Genomic DNA, 17,057 nt, shown 5'->3' with positions numbered 1-17,057 from the left:
AACCGTCTCTACAAAGAAGGAAATTAAACAAGCAGAAAATAAACAAAGACAAATATAGGAATGCAGGGTTGGATTGTCTGGGGAGACATGGGGGATCCACATTTGATATACTCTTCTGGGCATTCATTTTTTACGACTATACAGGACTGGTCAGACTTAAATGCAATGCATTTCATTGTGGGGAAATGACTGATACGTTGATATTTGTTTGATAATATCAATACTTGGTGAAAATGGTGTTCAACAACAAGCATCATGTGTCATTTTAGACTTTAGCGTTGTCTGTTAAAAAAGAGCAGATATGCAAGCTCACAGTGAGTCACTTTGTGCCGCGCTGCGAGCTTGTACATCTGCTATTTTTGAACATTTTTGAAAAATCTTGAAAGTGTGAGAACTACTGATTTAGAAGGCCTTTTTTTCTTTGTTTTTTTTTTTTAATCTAAAATGACAGATGCTTTCCCGGTTTTAATGGTTTAACACTGCGCATCTTTGTCTTTGGCCATTTTCTTCAAAATGTGTCCTTGTTTTTTTTTTTTTTATAATCAGGCACCTTTGGTGTTTCTTTTTTTATGTTTTTTTGTGGCTTTCGCCTTTATTTTATATTTTTATATTTTTATAGAGGGACAGACAGTAGGCTGACAGGAAATGGGGAGGGAGATGGGGGGGGGGGGGGGGGGGGGGGGGGTGACATGCAGTAGGGGCCGTCGGGATCGGGAGTCGAACCCACCGGCACACTGCCAGACTGGATTACCAGCCAAGGTGCCTGGACCGCTGAGCCACACGACCCATGCAGGCCACCTTTGGTGTTTTCTGTTATGTCAGACCGTTCGTCGTTCAGTGGTCACAGCCAAAGAGGTCCCGGGAGACCCTGTGCTGCTCGGGCAGGGCCCTGGCGGCGATCATGATCATGGGGCTCGCAAAGTGGTAGTAGTGGTTCCCCCGCACCACCGTCACGCCGTCGGGGCCACACATGGCGTCGTCCACCTTCTTGAAGAGGGCCAGAGGGCGCTCGTTGGTCGGGGCGCGCGGGCTGGCCGTCATGTCCACGTCGTAGATGTGGTTACCTGCATGGTGGACAGTGTGGTGGAAAAAGTACTCGATTGTTTTACTTACGTAAAAGTATACCAATACTGCAATTTAGAAGTACTTTGTTACAAGTGAAAAGTACGGAATTGAAAATGTATACTTGAGTAAAAGTACAAAAGTATCGGCATCAAAATTTACTTAAAGTACTAAAAGTACTCATTGTGCAGAATGTGCCATTTCACAAGTTCAAAATGTGTACAAAATCTATTGAAAATACCAGATCTACAAGCTCACAATTGTGAGCTTGTAGATCGGCTATTTTCAAATGGTGGTTAATGTATGTTTTCTAATCAAAATTACAATCTCCAAAGTAACTAGTAACTAAAGTTTTCAAATAAATGTAGTGGAGTAAAAGTACAATATTTTGATCCAAAATGTAGTGAAGTAGAAGTGAAAGTATGAAATTGGAAATACTCAAGTAAAGTACAAATTCCTCAACTTTTGACTATTAGGGCTACATTTTCGTCACGGCTAAACCCCTTATCCCTAAACTTCTTTGCTTAGGGATAAGGGGTTTAGCGGTGACGAAAATGTCTTAGTCTACTTTTTGTCTGATAGTGCTTTGTTTTTGTATTTATAATTTGTAATATTCATATCATATAATTAATAATATAAAATAGTAATTGAATGATGATTACGTGTCAAATAAGCAAAAGGGGGGGGGGGGTCAGTTATCACAATAAATGGAAGGACGCAATATTCTGTAACGACGACTATTATAATTTTGCCATTCGAATGTTTCTATAATTGCGTTACGCTTATCAGAAAGTATGATCTCTCGGGCGGTATAAGGCCTCACTGTCACACGGTCGCAACAGATTGCTGTATGCTTGTTGTATGCAAAGGGTGTGACACAGCTTGCCCCAATGCATTTCCAATGGGAGTCACATGGTTTGACACAACATTTGTGTTGTATGAGGGGGAGGGGCACAGTCGAAACACAGCCGAAAGCCATACAACAGCTTGTAGTCCAAAATGTGGACTACAAACCATGTGACTTCCATTGGAAATGCATTGGGGCGGCCATGACACTCACAACATTCATACAACAAGCATGCATCAATGTTGTATGCTAGATCAAAAGGTGTGAGTGAGGCCTAAGGGTGCACTCACACGGTTAATGCAATTAACCGTGTATGAGGGGGAGGGGCGCAGTCGAAACGCCCCCTCCCCCTCACACAACACAATGTTGTGTCAAACCATGTGACCTCCATTGGAAATGCATTGGGCGGCCATGATACTACACAGCATTGATCCAACGAGCACGAGAATTGCATTAAAGGTGTGAGCTCAGCCTAAGGCTGAGCTCACACCTTTCATGCAATTCTCGTGCTCGTTGGATGCTCGTTGGATGCATGTTGTGTTGTGTCATGGCCGCCCAATGCATTTCCAATGGAGGTCACATGGTTTGACCCAACATTGTGTTGTGTGAGGGGGAGGGGCGCAGTCGTGCGCCTAAGGCTGAGCTCACACGGTTAATGCAATGCTCTATGCTCGTTGGGTAGTGTCATGGCCGCCCCAATGCATTTCCAATGGGAGTCACATGGTTAGACACAACATTGTGTTGTGTGAGGGGGAGGGGCGCAGTCGAAACACAGCTGAAAGTCATACAACAGACCATGTGACCTCCATTGGAAATGCATTGGGGGCGGCCATGACACTCACAACAGCAATGCAGTGCATTAACCGTGTGAGTGCACCCTTAGGCTGAGCTCACACCTTTAATGCAATTCTGGTGCTCGTTGGATGCATGTTGTGTAGTGTCATGGCCGCCACATGGTTTGACACAACATTGTGTTGTGTGAGGGGGAGGGGCGCAGTCGAAACGCCCCTCCCCCTCACACAACACAATGTTGTGTCAAACCATGTGACCTCCATTGGAAATACATTGGGCGGCCATGACACTACACAACATGCATCCAACGAGCACCAGAATTGCATTAAAGGTGTGAGCTCAGCCTTAGGGTGCACTCACACGGTTAATGCAATTCTCTGTGCTCGTTGGATCAATGCTGTGTTGTGTCATGGCCGCCCAATGCATTTCCAATGGAGGTCACATGGTTTGACACAACATTGTGTTGTATGAGGGGGAGGGGCGCAGTTGATCCAACGAGCACAGAGAATTGCATTAACCGTGTGGGTGCACTCACACGGTTAATGCAATTCTCTGTGCTCGTTGGATCAACTGCGAGGGGGAGGGGGAGGGGCGCATTCGACTGCATTAAAGGTGCATTAAAGGTGTGAGTGCACCCTAAGGGTGCACCCATGACACAACACAGCATTGATCCAACAAGCACAGAGAATTGCATTTACCGTGTGAGTGCACCCTAAGCAAACGGATGCAGCTGTGTCTTTGGTCCTTCTTTAGGCCTCACTCAGACCTTTACTGCATTGCTGTATGCTTGTTGGATGAATGTTGTGTAGTGTCATGGCCGCCCCAATGCATTTCCAATGGGAGTCACATGGTTTGACACAACATTTGTGTTGTATGAGGGGGAGGGGCGCAGTCGAAACAAAGCCGAAAGCCATACAACAGCTTGTAGTCCAAAATGTGGACTACAAACCATGTGACTTCCATTGGAAATGCATTGGGGCGGCCATGACACTACACAACATTCATCCAACAAGCATACAGCAATGCAGTAAAGGTCTGATGTGAGGCCCTACACATCCCCCTCAACAGGCATTCTGAATTCTATAGGATTAGAACCAGGGCTGCCCAAAAGGTAGATCGTGATCTACCAGTAGATCACAAAGGCTTTGCAGGTACTGTAGATCACATGACATGCCCCTAAAAATATATCTAATAAAAAAGGGAAAAAGGCATCTGCCACTTGAATTAAGGTGACTTCATTGATTGATTGACATCAAATATGGCCTGTCAGCTCAAACCCACAATGCAATACTTTGTTTTCCAGAGTGTTGCGCAAACGTCAGTATAGCATTACATAAATTATGCAAAACAAAACCGTACGAATTCCATTTCCCATTTCAAGTGTGTTTGTCCTATATATATATATATATATAACGCCAGCACCGCTATTCCAAAGCCCCTTCAGGTACATTTAAAAAAAAAAATTGGGATAATATATTTTTTGGGTGGGTATATCTTGTTGAGCTTTTCATTTTGAAAGTAACTATTGTCACGGTCCGTGACATGTGTTATGTTTTTCTAGTGTTCCTTGTTCTTGGTTTTGGTTTTACTTTACACTTACTTTACACACACCTGTTACCTGTGTTGTCTCACCAGTACCCTGATTACCCTAGTGTTTCCACCTTGTCTTGTTAGTCTTTTAGCCAATCATTGTGTTGATTATCTGTTGAGTTCACCTGTGTCTTTGTGTATTTATACTCCCCTGGTTTTTCCTTTCCTTTGTCAGATCATTGTTTTATGTCACTTGTGTTTGCTCCTAGTGACTTCCCAGGCTATTTCGAGTTCATGTTTGCCTCGTGTTCTTGGATTTTGGTAATAAACCTTCTGCAATTCCACTACTTTGCCTCTCTGCCTCTGTCCTGCACTTGGGTCCGAAAACCTCCTGACCTCCTAACTATTTTAGTCTAGTCATATAGTCTTTGGAATAAATGTCATATTTTAGTCACCTGGAATGTTTTAGTGTTAGTCTAGTTTTAGTCGACTAAATGTCATAAGATTTTAGTCGGCTAAATCTACAGTTGATTTAGTCGACTGAAATGTATTTTGGCGGGCCTTGATGCCGTCGTAACGACTGATTTTTTACACTTGCTGAAAATAGCCGATCTACAAGCTCACAACGCGTCGCAGCGCGACGCGTTGTGAGCTTGTAGATCGGCTATTCTTAGATTAGACATTGATTAGCGGTTGTTTAAACGTCTATATATTGATGGTCTATATATAGACCATCAACGTCTAATCTAAGGATAGACGTCTAAAAAACTTTCATTTTTAGCCGTTTTTTATCGCATTCTTAGACGCACGTCTATTGCTCAGTGGGATGACGGCCATGAACATGTAACAGCTTATATAGAGAGAAATAGTATTGGTTGTGCACTCTCGCTTGCCTTGTGGACTTATTCAGACGGGCTGCTATAGTCTATAGTCTGGTCTTGTCTCACCTCTTAAGGCCAACAGGCTCTTCCCAGAATCGTCCGATACGATGGCGTCCAGGGTCACACGACTGCAGCGCTCTCTCTCCACGTGGTCAGTGTCATTTCCTGGAGAATATATGCACCGGCTTCTGAGGTCAATGTTATACATGTTACAATGTTATACATAACATGTGTGTGTGTGCATGTGCATGCATGCATGTAACCCAGATTCGGCACAAACAAGGGACTAAATTCATTTCGCTCCTATGCCACCAAAATGTGGAACGCCATACCAACAGTCATTAAAGGACCACTTTTCAACTTCTCTTCCTATAATTGGTCCTAACTAATGTTCATGATAAATTACCACCATTTTTTTCCTACTCGGTCTGTGTCTCATAGGAAGGCTGTGGGCAGTTCAGAAACCTGTCCACCAGTGACATCATCGATGGTGAATCCAAGCTAATAGAAACGGCAGGCTTTCTTTTCCTGAAAAGTTGCAATGCAAAAGTCGAAGCCATCGTTCTCACGATAATAAAAATCTAAATATATTTTAAAACAAATCTTGTTTAAAAAAAAATCTGCCTAATGATGATGTCACTGGTGGACGGGTGTCCGAACTGCCCAAAGCCCTCCTATGAGACACAGACTGAGTAGGAAAAAATGGTGGTGTTTTATCATGAACATTATTAGTGAGGACCAATTATATGAAGAGATGTTGAAAAGTGGTGAAGTGGTCCTTTAAGACATGCAAATCCCTTGACTCCTTCAAAACTGCTCTCAAAGGGCACCTATACGGACGGCTGCAATTCAAAACTGGCCCCAGTAGAATCTGAATCCCCCCCCCCACCCACCCCTTTTCCCCCTTACTGTATATGTTTTCTTTCCCTTTTTACCTCCTCTATGATGATTTCCTGTTTTTGGCTATATAGAAGTGTATATTCGTACGTCTCTAAATGTTTTGATGAATTGAAAATGGTGGGCCCTATTGTAAACAAGTGTAATGCTTTATGGTGCATGTCGTCCACTCACAGTTAACAGTTTTTGTATCGAGTTGTACTTGAAATGTACCGTGATTCTGCAGACTGTCAATCAATCAATCAATCAATCAATCAAAAGCACATAATAGTTGAGGCTTTAGGTTTAATTTCGACAATTAAAAGCATGCATGAACTTGGTGAAATGGTGTCCGTGGAAGCGGTAATAGTGGTCGTGGAAGCGGAAAGCAGACGTGCATTTTGGCAGGGCTGTCCAATGCTCCTCGTGGACCTCCTTTGTCTCGAGGTGGAAGTCCCACTCGGTGTCACCTTCATTGACAGAAGATAATGTAAGTACTGTACAATAGTATATTGGGTAGTTATTTATTTGACAGCTGCAATGAGCCTATAGAATCGTAAGGAATTTGAGCAGCCTATAGCCCTACATCAAAGCACAGCACCACACACTCCATCTGAATGAGGGAGAGGATTTAGTGTTTTTTACGTAGCATTTCCTGCACTATACAAAATCGTCAAACCACTTAATTCATTTTAACTTTTTAATATCATGAAGGAAATGTGAGCCGGTTGTCCATTGCAGAGTTAGAGGTATATTCAGTGATTTCACTTAATTCAAATATCACTTATTTTTACATTTTGTTGTGATAATCCTCCCTACTATAGAGTGTGCTGACCATATAAGGAGTTCCTCCCTATCCCCAGTTAACCCCTGGGGTAAAAAAAAAACGTAGGTTTCTTTTTTGGCTAGGTGGCCCAGCCTTCATCCAATCAGGATAGAGAGGGGCCTTCCGCCAATCATGATCAAGTGGGGGCAGGCCTTGGTGTGCGTGCTGTTGGCCTGTCGCGTGCCCCCCACACTGTAGTGCGTGCATGTGCACATCTTGTTACCGGGGCGGACCGGGGGGTTTTCCAAATCACCCAAATCACTGAATGCTCCTTTAAATATACTTGAGCCTGTTTTACACACGCAAAGTGGGAATTAAACCATGGGGCATGCTGCTACCAACCCTTGAAGAAGATGACGGAGTCTTCTTCACAGTCTGGCTTGGGGCACTCCACGGCAGCGTCCAGATCACCAGGGACTCCAGGGAAGACCTCGGCGATGGGCTTGAGGAAGTCCTTTACGAGCTCTTGGCCATGATCGTATTGGAACACGTGGTCTTGCTGCAGTGCATCATGGTATCAGAATCACTATCAGCTGAACATTCTCTGCATGTTTTGACAGCCCATACATCCACACAGAAAAGTCTTATCTGATTGCATTAAACAACATTAAACAATGTTAAACTCACTTTGCCTGTTGCTTTGCCACTCGATTTGCCACTCAATGTGCCATTCACTTTAAGCATGCGCATACTCTCTATACCGACAGCCGGTCAGCAAGTGGATTCATGGATATACAGTAGACAATATCTTAGGCTAATAAAAAAGACTATATACCAAATTCTCCACCTGCCCACCCCATCTGCCGGACTATTTAAAATTGTCATTACAATCACCTGCATAAGAGCAGACATTAGGATTAGGAGATGCACCAACATGACACATTATACTAGCATTATACAGGTTGCAGACAGTGTGCAAAGACGATCGGTTATTAATGGCCGGCTAACTGAAGCGAAGCTCTGAGCTTTTCCTAACCAAAAATCAGGGGGCTAAGAGAAGATAAAAGATAATTTGAGGGGAATTACTGAACATAGGGACATGCATACATACAGTAGACATCAAAGGGGGCTTCAGCCCCTGCCCTTGTACCCGTCTGTAAAACAACTGACCTCTCCAGACCACGAATGCAGCATTTGGTGGAAGAAATGCAAATGCCCCTCCTTTCCATGCCATTGCCGGAAGGCAGCATTCAGGAAAATAGCTTTTTTTCCGAAGTCTCCTGAACTTGGAACGCACCATTTTGCGTTGAACAAATCTGTTCCGAAATCCATATCGTTGCACCGCATCTCCAGTAGATACAGAGTGCTGGGTTGCGCCCCCGAAAATAGCTGATCTACAAGCTCTCAACGCGTTGTGAGCTTGTAGATTTAAAGGTGAGCACTCTTAGGCCGGACTCACACCTTCGCATCTAGCATACAACATTGATGCATGCTAGATGTATGAAAGGGTTTGTTTACATCTTGCCCCAATGCATTTCCAATTGAAGTCACACGGTTTGACACAACATTTGTGTTGTATGGCTTTCGGCTGTGTTTCGACTGCCCCCCACCCCCTCATACAACACAAATGTTGTGTCAAACCATGTGACTCCCATTGGAAATGCATTGTGAGCTACATCAATTGATAAGTCTCATACAACAAGCATACATCAATCTGTTGTGCACGTGTGAGTCGGGCCTTACCAGGAACAGGTACATGTGGTGCTCCTCTTCGCCCGCCTCTCCTTTGTGAGGCAGACTGATGGCGGCGTCTAAAATCTATTGAAAATAGCCGATCTACAAGCTCACAATGCATTGTGAGCTTGTAGATCGGCTTGTAGATCGGCTATTTTCAAATGGTCGAAATGTATAGGGTTGAAGTGGTTAATGTATGTTTTCTAATCAAAATTGAAATCTCCAAAGTAACCAGTAACTAAAGTTTTCAAATAATTGCAGCGAAGTAAAAGTCAAAATTTTGGCTCTGAGATGTAGTAGCGTAGAAGTAAAAGGACTGGACAATTAGACACCCCATAGCCCCATTCAATTCAATGCAATTCAATGCAATTCAATGCAATTCAATGCAATTCATTGAGGGCCTCTTTGGTGGGGACGTAACAACTACAAATAAAGGTGAGAAAGCCTTCTAGCATGGAATGCTCCTTTAATTCTACATTCTACAGTGCAAGTTGACAAAAGTGTTCTTTTAGTTTTTTGGGCACTTCACCTTTGAAGAATAATGGGTGTCCCTCGTTATCCACGGTTGCAGCCTCCATCTCTACATCGTGACAGCGGTCAAGATGATGATCAGCATGTCCCGGATCCGAATGATGTGCTTTATCGCCGTCATGATGATGACCTATACAAACACACAGCAGCAGGGGCGCTGTGGGTGCTGGCGGCGTGTTTCCTCCTCCATCCATCAGTGCCCATACGCGAGGCGGGGTTGGCGAAAGGGCCTTTCTGTGTGGAGTTTGCATGTTCTCCCGTGTCCCCTAGGGTAGTTACCCTCACATAAAACATGCAGTAATCCTGGTCTCTAAACTGCCTCCCCCTGGCCAGCCGGGTCACCTGATGGAGGGGAAATGAACTGGTTGGAATAACGTGTTCCTTCCACGCGCTACGTCCAACCAGGGAAACTCCCCCCTGTCAGGTGTAAAGGAGCGACTTGGACACTCATGCATGAAGGAAGCATGAGTTCAAGTCCGTTGCTCTCCCCAGGTTGGCGGAGGGTGTGTAGAGCCCAGGATCACATTACATAATTGACACAGGGGTGGAAAATGGGTTACAAAATCGTGGGATAAAAAAATAAAAAAATAAAAAATAAAGAATAACATAATGCTAACAACAAAAGGGGTTCCCGCCCAAAATGGGTTTTAGAACACCACATGGATTCGAACGAATTTCGAATGATTTCGAATGTCGAATGTATATGATTTTAATATGAATATGATATGAATATTGAAGTCTAATATGCTGTAGAACTTTCTCTTTCTTTATCTATATGGTCCGGTCCTGTATGGGCCGGACCGGTTGGTGCTGAGAAATGCGCTCTCTTGAGTCTTGCGAGATCAAATGAAGGATTCATAATTATCTTAATAGCCTAATTTTTGTATAATGTTTTAGTTTACGTGGCACAGAGTCTCGCCAGAACTCACACAGCAATTAATTTAATACATTTGATTATTCTTTTATTTTTTACATTCGAATAATCATTCGAATATGGAATATTCGTTGGCAGCACTAATGCTGCTTCCTACAAATCTTAGCACTGGATTGCCAATCTATAAGGGCATGGTCACACCAAAGTTTAATTGCAGAGATCAGACCTGGGTGGGTATAAGAGAGATACTGCAGATAGTCTTTATTGCGAACGCAGTGAGCATTTACTATGAGACCCAGCAGATCATGTCTGTCTGTGTGTCTGTGTGTCACGCCTGTAACACCACCCGCCCACCACCAGAGGGCGCAGCTGTATCACACACAAAAGCACACACACACATGCACGCACACACACACACGCACGCACGCACACACACACACACACACACACACACAAAACTTAACTTAAAAAAAACTTAACTTAAAAAAAAACTTAACTTAAAAAAAAAACTTAAAAAGGAAAAACTTTAAAAGGAAAAACTTAAAAAAAACTTAACTTAAAGAAAAACTTAACTTAAAAAAAAACTTAAAAAAATTCGTAATTTATTCTAATTGTTGTTTTTGCAATTTACGAGCTGCGTTCGCTTCCCGCGTTTGCGTGTCTTACTTGTACTCTACCCCGTATGTGGGATGGGTCACGTAGGTGCAGCTGTGTGTGCGTGTGTGTGTGTGTGTGTGTGTGTGTGTGTGTGTGTGTGTGTGTGTGTGTGTGTGTGTGTGCGTGCATGCGCGCGTGCACGTGTGTGTGTGTGTGTAAACATCTGCACATCTGCACCATGACCTTATCTCACTCTAAAAAGAACACATTGAACCAACTCAAATAAATATAGACTGCTGACCATTGTATTGAATGAATTTGAACATTAACCCATTAAGACCTCATGACTGATTCTATACAAAATGTCTTCTAAATCCTAACATTATTCTGAAAATAACCTACGTTGCTATAATATCAGTGGTGCTCAAACCTTTGTCACTATCTGCAGTGGCGTGCACAGATAGACACTAGGGGGTGCTAGAGCACCCCCTGCCCTTTTGGCAATGTGCCCTTTTGAAAAAAAAAGGAAAAAAAACTTTTTTTTTTTTCTTCTTTTTTTTTGATTTTTCAAAAATAGCAGACCTACAAGTTCATAGCGCGCCACTCGGTGGCGCGCTATGAGCTTGTAGATCTGCTATTTTTCAATAGCTAAAGCATAACATAATGCTAACACCAAAAGGGGTTCCCGCCCAAAATGGATTAAGGCAACCGGCCGGTTCCACGCGCTGCACAAGGTGCCCTTTTTTAACTTGAGCACCTGCCCCTCTAAATGTCTGTGCACGCCACTGACTATCTGCCTTTATAGATAGTATCAAGTGAAGATAGACAGGAAAGAGGGAGAGAGAGAAGGGGAGAGACATCTGGCAAAGGTCGTCATAAACGGGACTCGAACACAACATGCTGGCAGGCCAGAGCCTATATGTGGCATGATGCGCCTGGACCACTAGGCCAGGCTACTTTTAAACAAATTATTTCATCAATTTTGATTGATTGATTGATTGAAAATTTTTGCAGAATTACAGTACATTTCAAGCACAAACTCAATACAAAGGCTGTTAACTGTGAGTGGACGACCCAATTAAGCATTACACTTGTTTACAACAGGGTCCACCATGTTCAAATCATCAAAACATTTAGAGACGTACAAATAGACACTTCTATATAGACAAAGAACGGTACAGGAATTCATCATAATGGAGGTAAAAAGGGAAAGGAAACATATACAGTGAGGGAAAAAAGGGGGGGGGGGGGGCGGTGGGGGGGGATTCAGATTTTACGGGGGCCAGTTTCGAATTGCAGCCATCCGTAGGTGCCCTTTGAGAGCGGTTTTGAAGGAGTCAAGGGATTCGCATGTCTTAATGACTGTTGGTAGGGCGTTCCACATTTTGGTGGCATAGGAGCGAAAAGAATTTAGTCCCTTGTTTGTGCCGAATCTGGGTTGAACATGATTCGTTGCACTCCCTCTGGTGTTGTGGGTGTGGACTTCGTTAACATTAAGGTAGTATCTACACAGGTACATGGGTATCTTGGTGGAGTATCGAATCTTGTGGACCAGACCCATTGCAAGATGCTGTACTCTGTCGCCGACCCTAAGCCATGCCAGTCTGTCAAAGTGGGCAGGGGTGAGGTGGGTTCGGGGGGTGAGGCCAAGTAGGAGCCTGACCAGTTTGTTTTGGGAGGTCTGGAGCCTAGTTTTAAGGGCCTTTGAGGTGCTGTGGTACCAGGAGGTGCATGCATAGTCAAAGAAGCCTTGTACAAGGGCTCCTGTTGGAGCGTGACATGGAGGTGATAAGCCATGTGGCACTGTTGAGGTCTTAGGAAGCCCAGCTTTGCTTTGATAGCAGCTTTAAACTCATTTGTATTGTTGAATCTAATGTCTTGCACCTTCCTCTTGAACTAGTAAGACGCCTGAGGGCAAGAACAACACTGTTGTGTGGTATTTGAGTCTGGAGATGCTGTGTATGGATCTTGTTTCCCGGGGGGCGGGTTCAAACATTTTCTCTTTGACGCAATTGGTCAGAGCTACTGTCAGTCAAAGTTCTCAAGCATTGAACGTCACTGTACCAAAGCCTGCCCATATTGCATACCGTGTCCCGATTGGCCACACCAGTTCTCTGGTGTAGGAAATGGGCGTACAATTGAGCCTCTCCATACCGTAATCCGCCGGCAGGCAATTTTCTTTTGCCAACAGCTGATTCGGTCTGGCTTATTAGCCAGGCTAGTGTGCATGTGCATATCTTGTTACCAGGGCGGACCGATTGGTTTTCCAATTCACCCAAATCACTGAATGCTCCTTAGTTTAACAAAGCATAAAATATCCCTGCTTTGAATTTGTAAAACAACCACACATCAACGAGAAGGAACCTTGTTGTGATGATATAGACTGTCACTAGCATGAGCCTCTTCTGTAGATGACTGAGGGCAAGAAGCGACCGCGCCCTATAAAGGGCGAGGTCGCGTGCACGCATCCGCTTCATTGACGGCAGACTGCTGGGCGAGCGCTGGCGCTTTGGCATGGGGTCAGATCAACACGGAATGAATTATGTACTTCCCATATAAGGAGCATGTCTTGAGTGTACAGGGTTTGATGAGGTCAGATCAACATATGGAATGTCAGAACAGGTCAGCTCCATACAGTTATATGGAGATCTAAGGGTGGTAGCGGGGACATTCTTTTGAGTGTACAAGGTTTGATGAGGGCCCAGGTAGAGCTGGGCCTTAGTTTTCGCCAGCTGCTGGTGCGGCTGCACTAATAACTTTAGGGCGGGCCCGTCTAGAGTTTCAATGGACAGGTATCAGTCAAAAGGGAGACATTGAAGAGGAATGATGGATGGGGAAGGATCAACATATGGAATGTCAGAACAGTTTCTGCCATATATCCAATTATCCATATATGGAGATCTAAGGGTTTGAGGTTTGAGGTCAGATGAGTTGCTGGCCAATATTGATGACATCAGGGTTCACCTGATGTCTGTATGGGCTTAACTGCGACAGCAGGTCGCATTTACTATATATCCATCCCTGATGATGTCACGTGATGTCACAATGACCTGGGCACCATATATGGGGGCTGATGTCACGTGATGTCACGATGACCTGGGGGCTTGCCTGGGGTGAGCGACGGAGATTGCGAGTTAGGTGTCGTGACAGAGTGACGGGGATTGTGGGTTAGGTGTCAAAAACGCAAGGTTTCATAGTTAACTGCAACCTTCGGTCACAAATAACATAGATTATCTGTGGGGTTCAGCTGGTCAGGCCAGTTGGCCAGGGACAAATTAGCCATTGGGCCAGTGGGGCCGTGGCCCAGGGGCCCTTGGCTCTCAGGGGCCCTTCAGGGAAATTGGACCGTCAGGTACTAGGTTTGACACCCTGAAATGGGCTCCTGGGGCCCTTCATTGGCCATTTATTTTGTTAAATTTAGGTCAAAAAGGTGATAAAAACACTGACAAACATAAAAGTGTCGCACGCATGTGTGCTATGGGGGCCCTGCAAAGATTACTGGCCCAGGGGCCCTCGTAGGGGTTAATCCATCCCTGCAGTTGGCTGGTCAATTAAGCACAGTAATACCATGGTCAGTACACCATTTACTAGTAGTTTTGGCTCTGTGGGCAGGTGCCAAATCGAGCTGGAAAGGAAAATCAGCATTTCGATAAAGCTTGTCAACATACTGAAGCATAAAGTGCTCTAAAGATATCCTGGCTGTGTTGACTCCAGTGTGAAGTTTTCACTGAGTGCAGTCAGACAATGCAGATGACATGGCCCCAAATCATCACTATGTGTTTTATTATCAATTGTAGAGTCAACACAACCATTTATTAGGATATTTTACAGCACTGTGTGCTTCCGTATGTTGACAAGCTTTATGAATATACTGATTTCCTTTTCCAGCAGCACAGAGCCAAATCTACTAGTAATTGGTGTACTGACCATGGTATTACTGTGCTTAGCTGACCAGCCAACTGGCCTGACCTGAACCCCAGAGAGAAATCTATTGATGACCACGTATTGAGTGCATCAAATAACAAACTTTTCAGATGGTCGACATTTCTGTATTATAAATATATTTTTCTTTGTTGTATTATATATTTTGAGATAGGATTTTTTGATTTTCATGAGCTGTATGCCAGAATCATCACGATAAAAAAAAAAAAAATCACACCCGTGTGAAGTGAGGGGTGCTCTAACTCATATTGCTATGAGTATTGAATATTACGAATAATGTTCTGTTGTAAATAGGATAGGCATTTATAAGCTTTTAGCTTCTGCCTATTCCTTTTGATCATCTTCATGTTTTGTTTTGTTTTTGTAACATTCATTGTCTGTAAATATTGTATTTGAAACTGAAGGATGATCAAATAAACTAAACTAAACTATGATTAGGTATGTAATGATGTAAAACAAACGGTGACAAAACAAACATTAAATTCTCTTTATTGTCAATGGCGTTTTTAAAACAAACATTGAACTAAAAAAAAACATTAAACCTGTATATAGGAGGGGCTAGCGCCCATCAATAAGGTTTTAAATATTTAAATATACTTTTCCACGATATTCAATTTTTTTTAGATGTACCTGCATATATATTGTGACGTGTCCAAGTTGGAAAAGACGAAAGGAGCCGCCGTGTTTAGTATGAAAGACAAGTTTATTACATTAACTAAAATCAAAGGGATAAATATATCTTTAATCTCACAAAAAGAGTTATAGGTCAGAAACACAAGGTTATTGTTGAGCGAACAGATCGGTATAAACTATCATCCCATGACAAAGTGTGACTAAACCCTGACACTGTTCAGTTGCAAAGAGGATATGCTGTGTGTGTGTGTGTGTGTGTGTGTGTGTGTGTGTGTGTGTGTGTGTGTGTGTGTGTGTGCGCGCGTGCGCGCGTGCGTGCGTGCGTGCGTGCGTGCGTGCGTGCGTGCGTGCGTGTGTGTTAGGGCATTAAGCAACTAGTTGACTAGTTTACTAGTCGACTAGTAAATCCACTAGTCAACCTTGTTGGTACTAGTTGACTAGTACCAACAAGGTACCCGATTTTGTAGGCCTCAAGATCAGGTAGATTATAGTTATAGTCACCATGTACACAGTTTTTCAATGTACAAATATTTATTAAAAAAGAAAAATAATAATAATAATAATAGGTAGTTAAACAACTAGTCGACTAGTCGACTAGTAAACTAGGCAACTAGGCAACTAGTAAAAATGACTAGAAGTGAATGCCCTAGTGTGTGTGTGTGTGTGTGTGTACTTTCAGAACAAAGTGAACAACTGGAACGTGGCAATGGTCAGCTGCATGTATCACTACAACAATCTTAAACACTATGGAACTGTTTGCCTAATCCAGTGGTTCCCATGAAGTGACCCCCAGGGGTCAGGAGTTCCAGGGGTTCCCCAGCTAAATGATAGTTTGGAAACAAATGGACCCTTATGGGTCTGTAACTCTGAGAGTGTACAAATGGAACCAAAATGTTCCATTTTGTACACTCTCAGAGTTAAATTAACTTTGATTTATACAATATAAATTGGGGGTCGCAGAGATAGAAATGACATTAAATGGGGGTCCGTCCGTATCTAGACTAATGCATGTCAAACTTGGGGGGTCCTTGAAATTAAACGGGTGGAGAATCTCTGCTAGAGCCGTAAAAAAAATCTTCTCTTATGCGGGGTCCCTATCTTTTCAAATGGGGGTCCGCGGGCTAAATTAGTGTCAATTTGGGGGTCCTTGACATGAAAAGGTTTGGGAACCAGTGCACTAAAACAGTCTTAAGCCGCGCTATGAGCTTGTAGATCTGCTATTTTTTGAAAAATCGTGAAAGTGTGTGCAAATCTTTGAATATATATTCTTTCACAGTGAACATTTTTTACTTCTGGGGGGGGGGGGGGGGGGGGGGGGGGGTCCCTGGAACAACATATTTTCAGATGGGGGGTCCGCGGCCAAATACAGATAATTCCGGGGGTCCTTAACATGAAAATGGTTGAGCACCAACTGACACAGAAACATGAGTTTTTTTCAGAAAACTGTCATGATTTAGAACAAATTTGTATAGAATCGAGCTCGGGGTCTAACAACACTATGGTACTGTTTGTTCTAATCTCATCTCAAGTGATGGTCCATACTCCATACCAGTATACTGGGAGCAACATTGCCACCTAGTGGTCGCAGCCAAACATCTCCAGTGCCACCTTGTGTGGCTCCGGTCTGATCCTGCTGTAGGCCAGCAGCATGGGAGTCTCGTACTCAAAGTACTCCGCTCCCACGAAGACCTGAATGGTGAATGTGTGGCCCCCGCTGCTGGGGCCACACATGGCCGCGTCCACCTTACCGAAGGGCAGCCTGGCCTCTTTGACCATTGCCCGCGGGGTGGTGCTCAAATCAATGTCGAACATCTGATTGCCTGTATATATATAGGAACGCATAGCATTATATTGTGCAATTTACAATTTAGGCATTTAGCAGACGCTCTTAATCCAGAGCGATTTACATTAAGCAAGAACAAATTAAAGCATGGCAATACTACATACAAAGTAGTTATCATGAATCATACGTAAGCTAAGAACGTAACAGTG

The 17,057-nt window shown here is 43.6% G+C and overlaps 2 protein-coding genes across 2 annotated transcripts in view; both read right to left on the bottom strand.

Annotated features, from left to right (window-relative positions):
• Nucleotides 1-834: 834 nt before the first annotated feature.
• On the bottom strand, nt 835-8,512 carry LOC306935524 (hemopexin-like; the record flags this gene model as incomplete). Its single annotated transcript, XM_079518625.1, has 5 exons — nt 835-1,064; nt 5,179-5,300; nt 6,326-6,458; nt 7,157-7,313; nt 8,498-8,512. 5 exons carry the CDS (start codon nt 8,510-8,512, stop codon nt 835-837), a joined length of 657 nt encoding a protein of 218 aa, XP_079374751.1.
• Nucleotides 8,513-15,997: 7,485 nt separating this feature from the next.
• LOC306935523 (hemopexin-like) overlaps nt 15,998-17,057 on the bottom strand; it is a gene marked incomplete at its 5' end in the record, with an annotated part of 52,176 nt that continues 51,116 nt past the window's right edge. The window contains one exon of the mRNA XM_079518624.1: nt 15,998-16,885. Coding sequence (XP_079374750.1) covers nt 16,641-16,885 — 245 coding nt within the window. The 3' untranslated portion in view covers nt 15,998-16,640. The remainder of the gene's footprint in view (nt 16,886-17,057) is intronic.

The sequence above is a fragment of the Electrona antarctica genome, assembly GCF_951216825.1.
Source record: "Electrona antarctica genome assembly, chromosome: 13".
Lineage (NCBI taxonomy): Eukaryota > Metazoa > Chordata > Actinopteri > Myctophiformes > Myctophidae > Electrona > Electrona antarctica.
The sequence above is the reverse complement of the archived record's forward strand: the minus strand, read 5'-3'. Positions and strand labels throughout refer to the sequence as shown.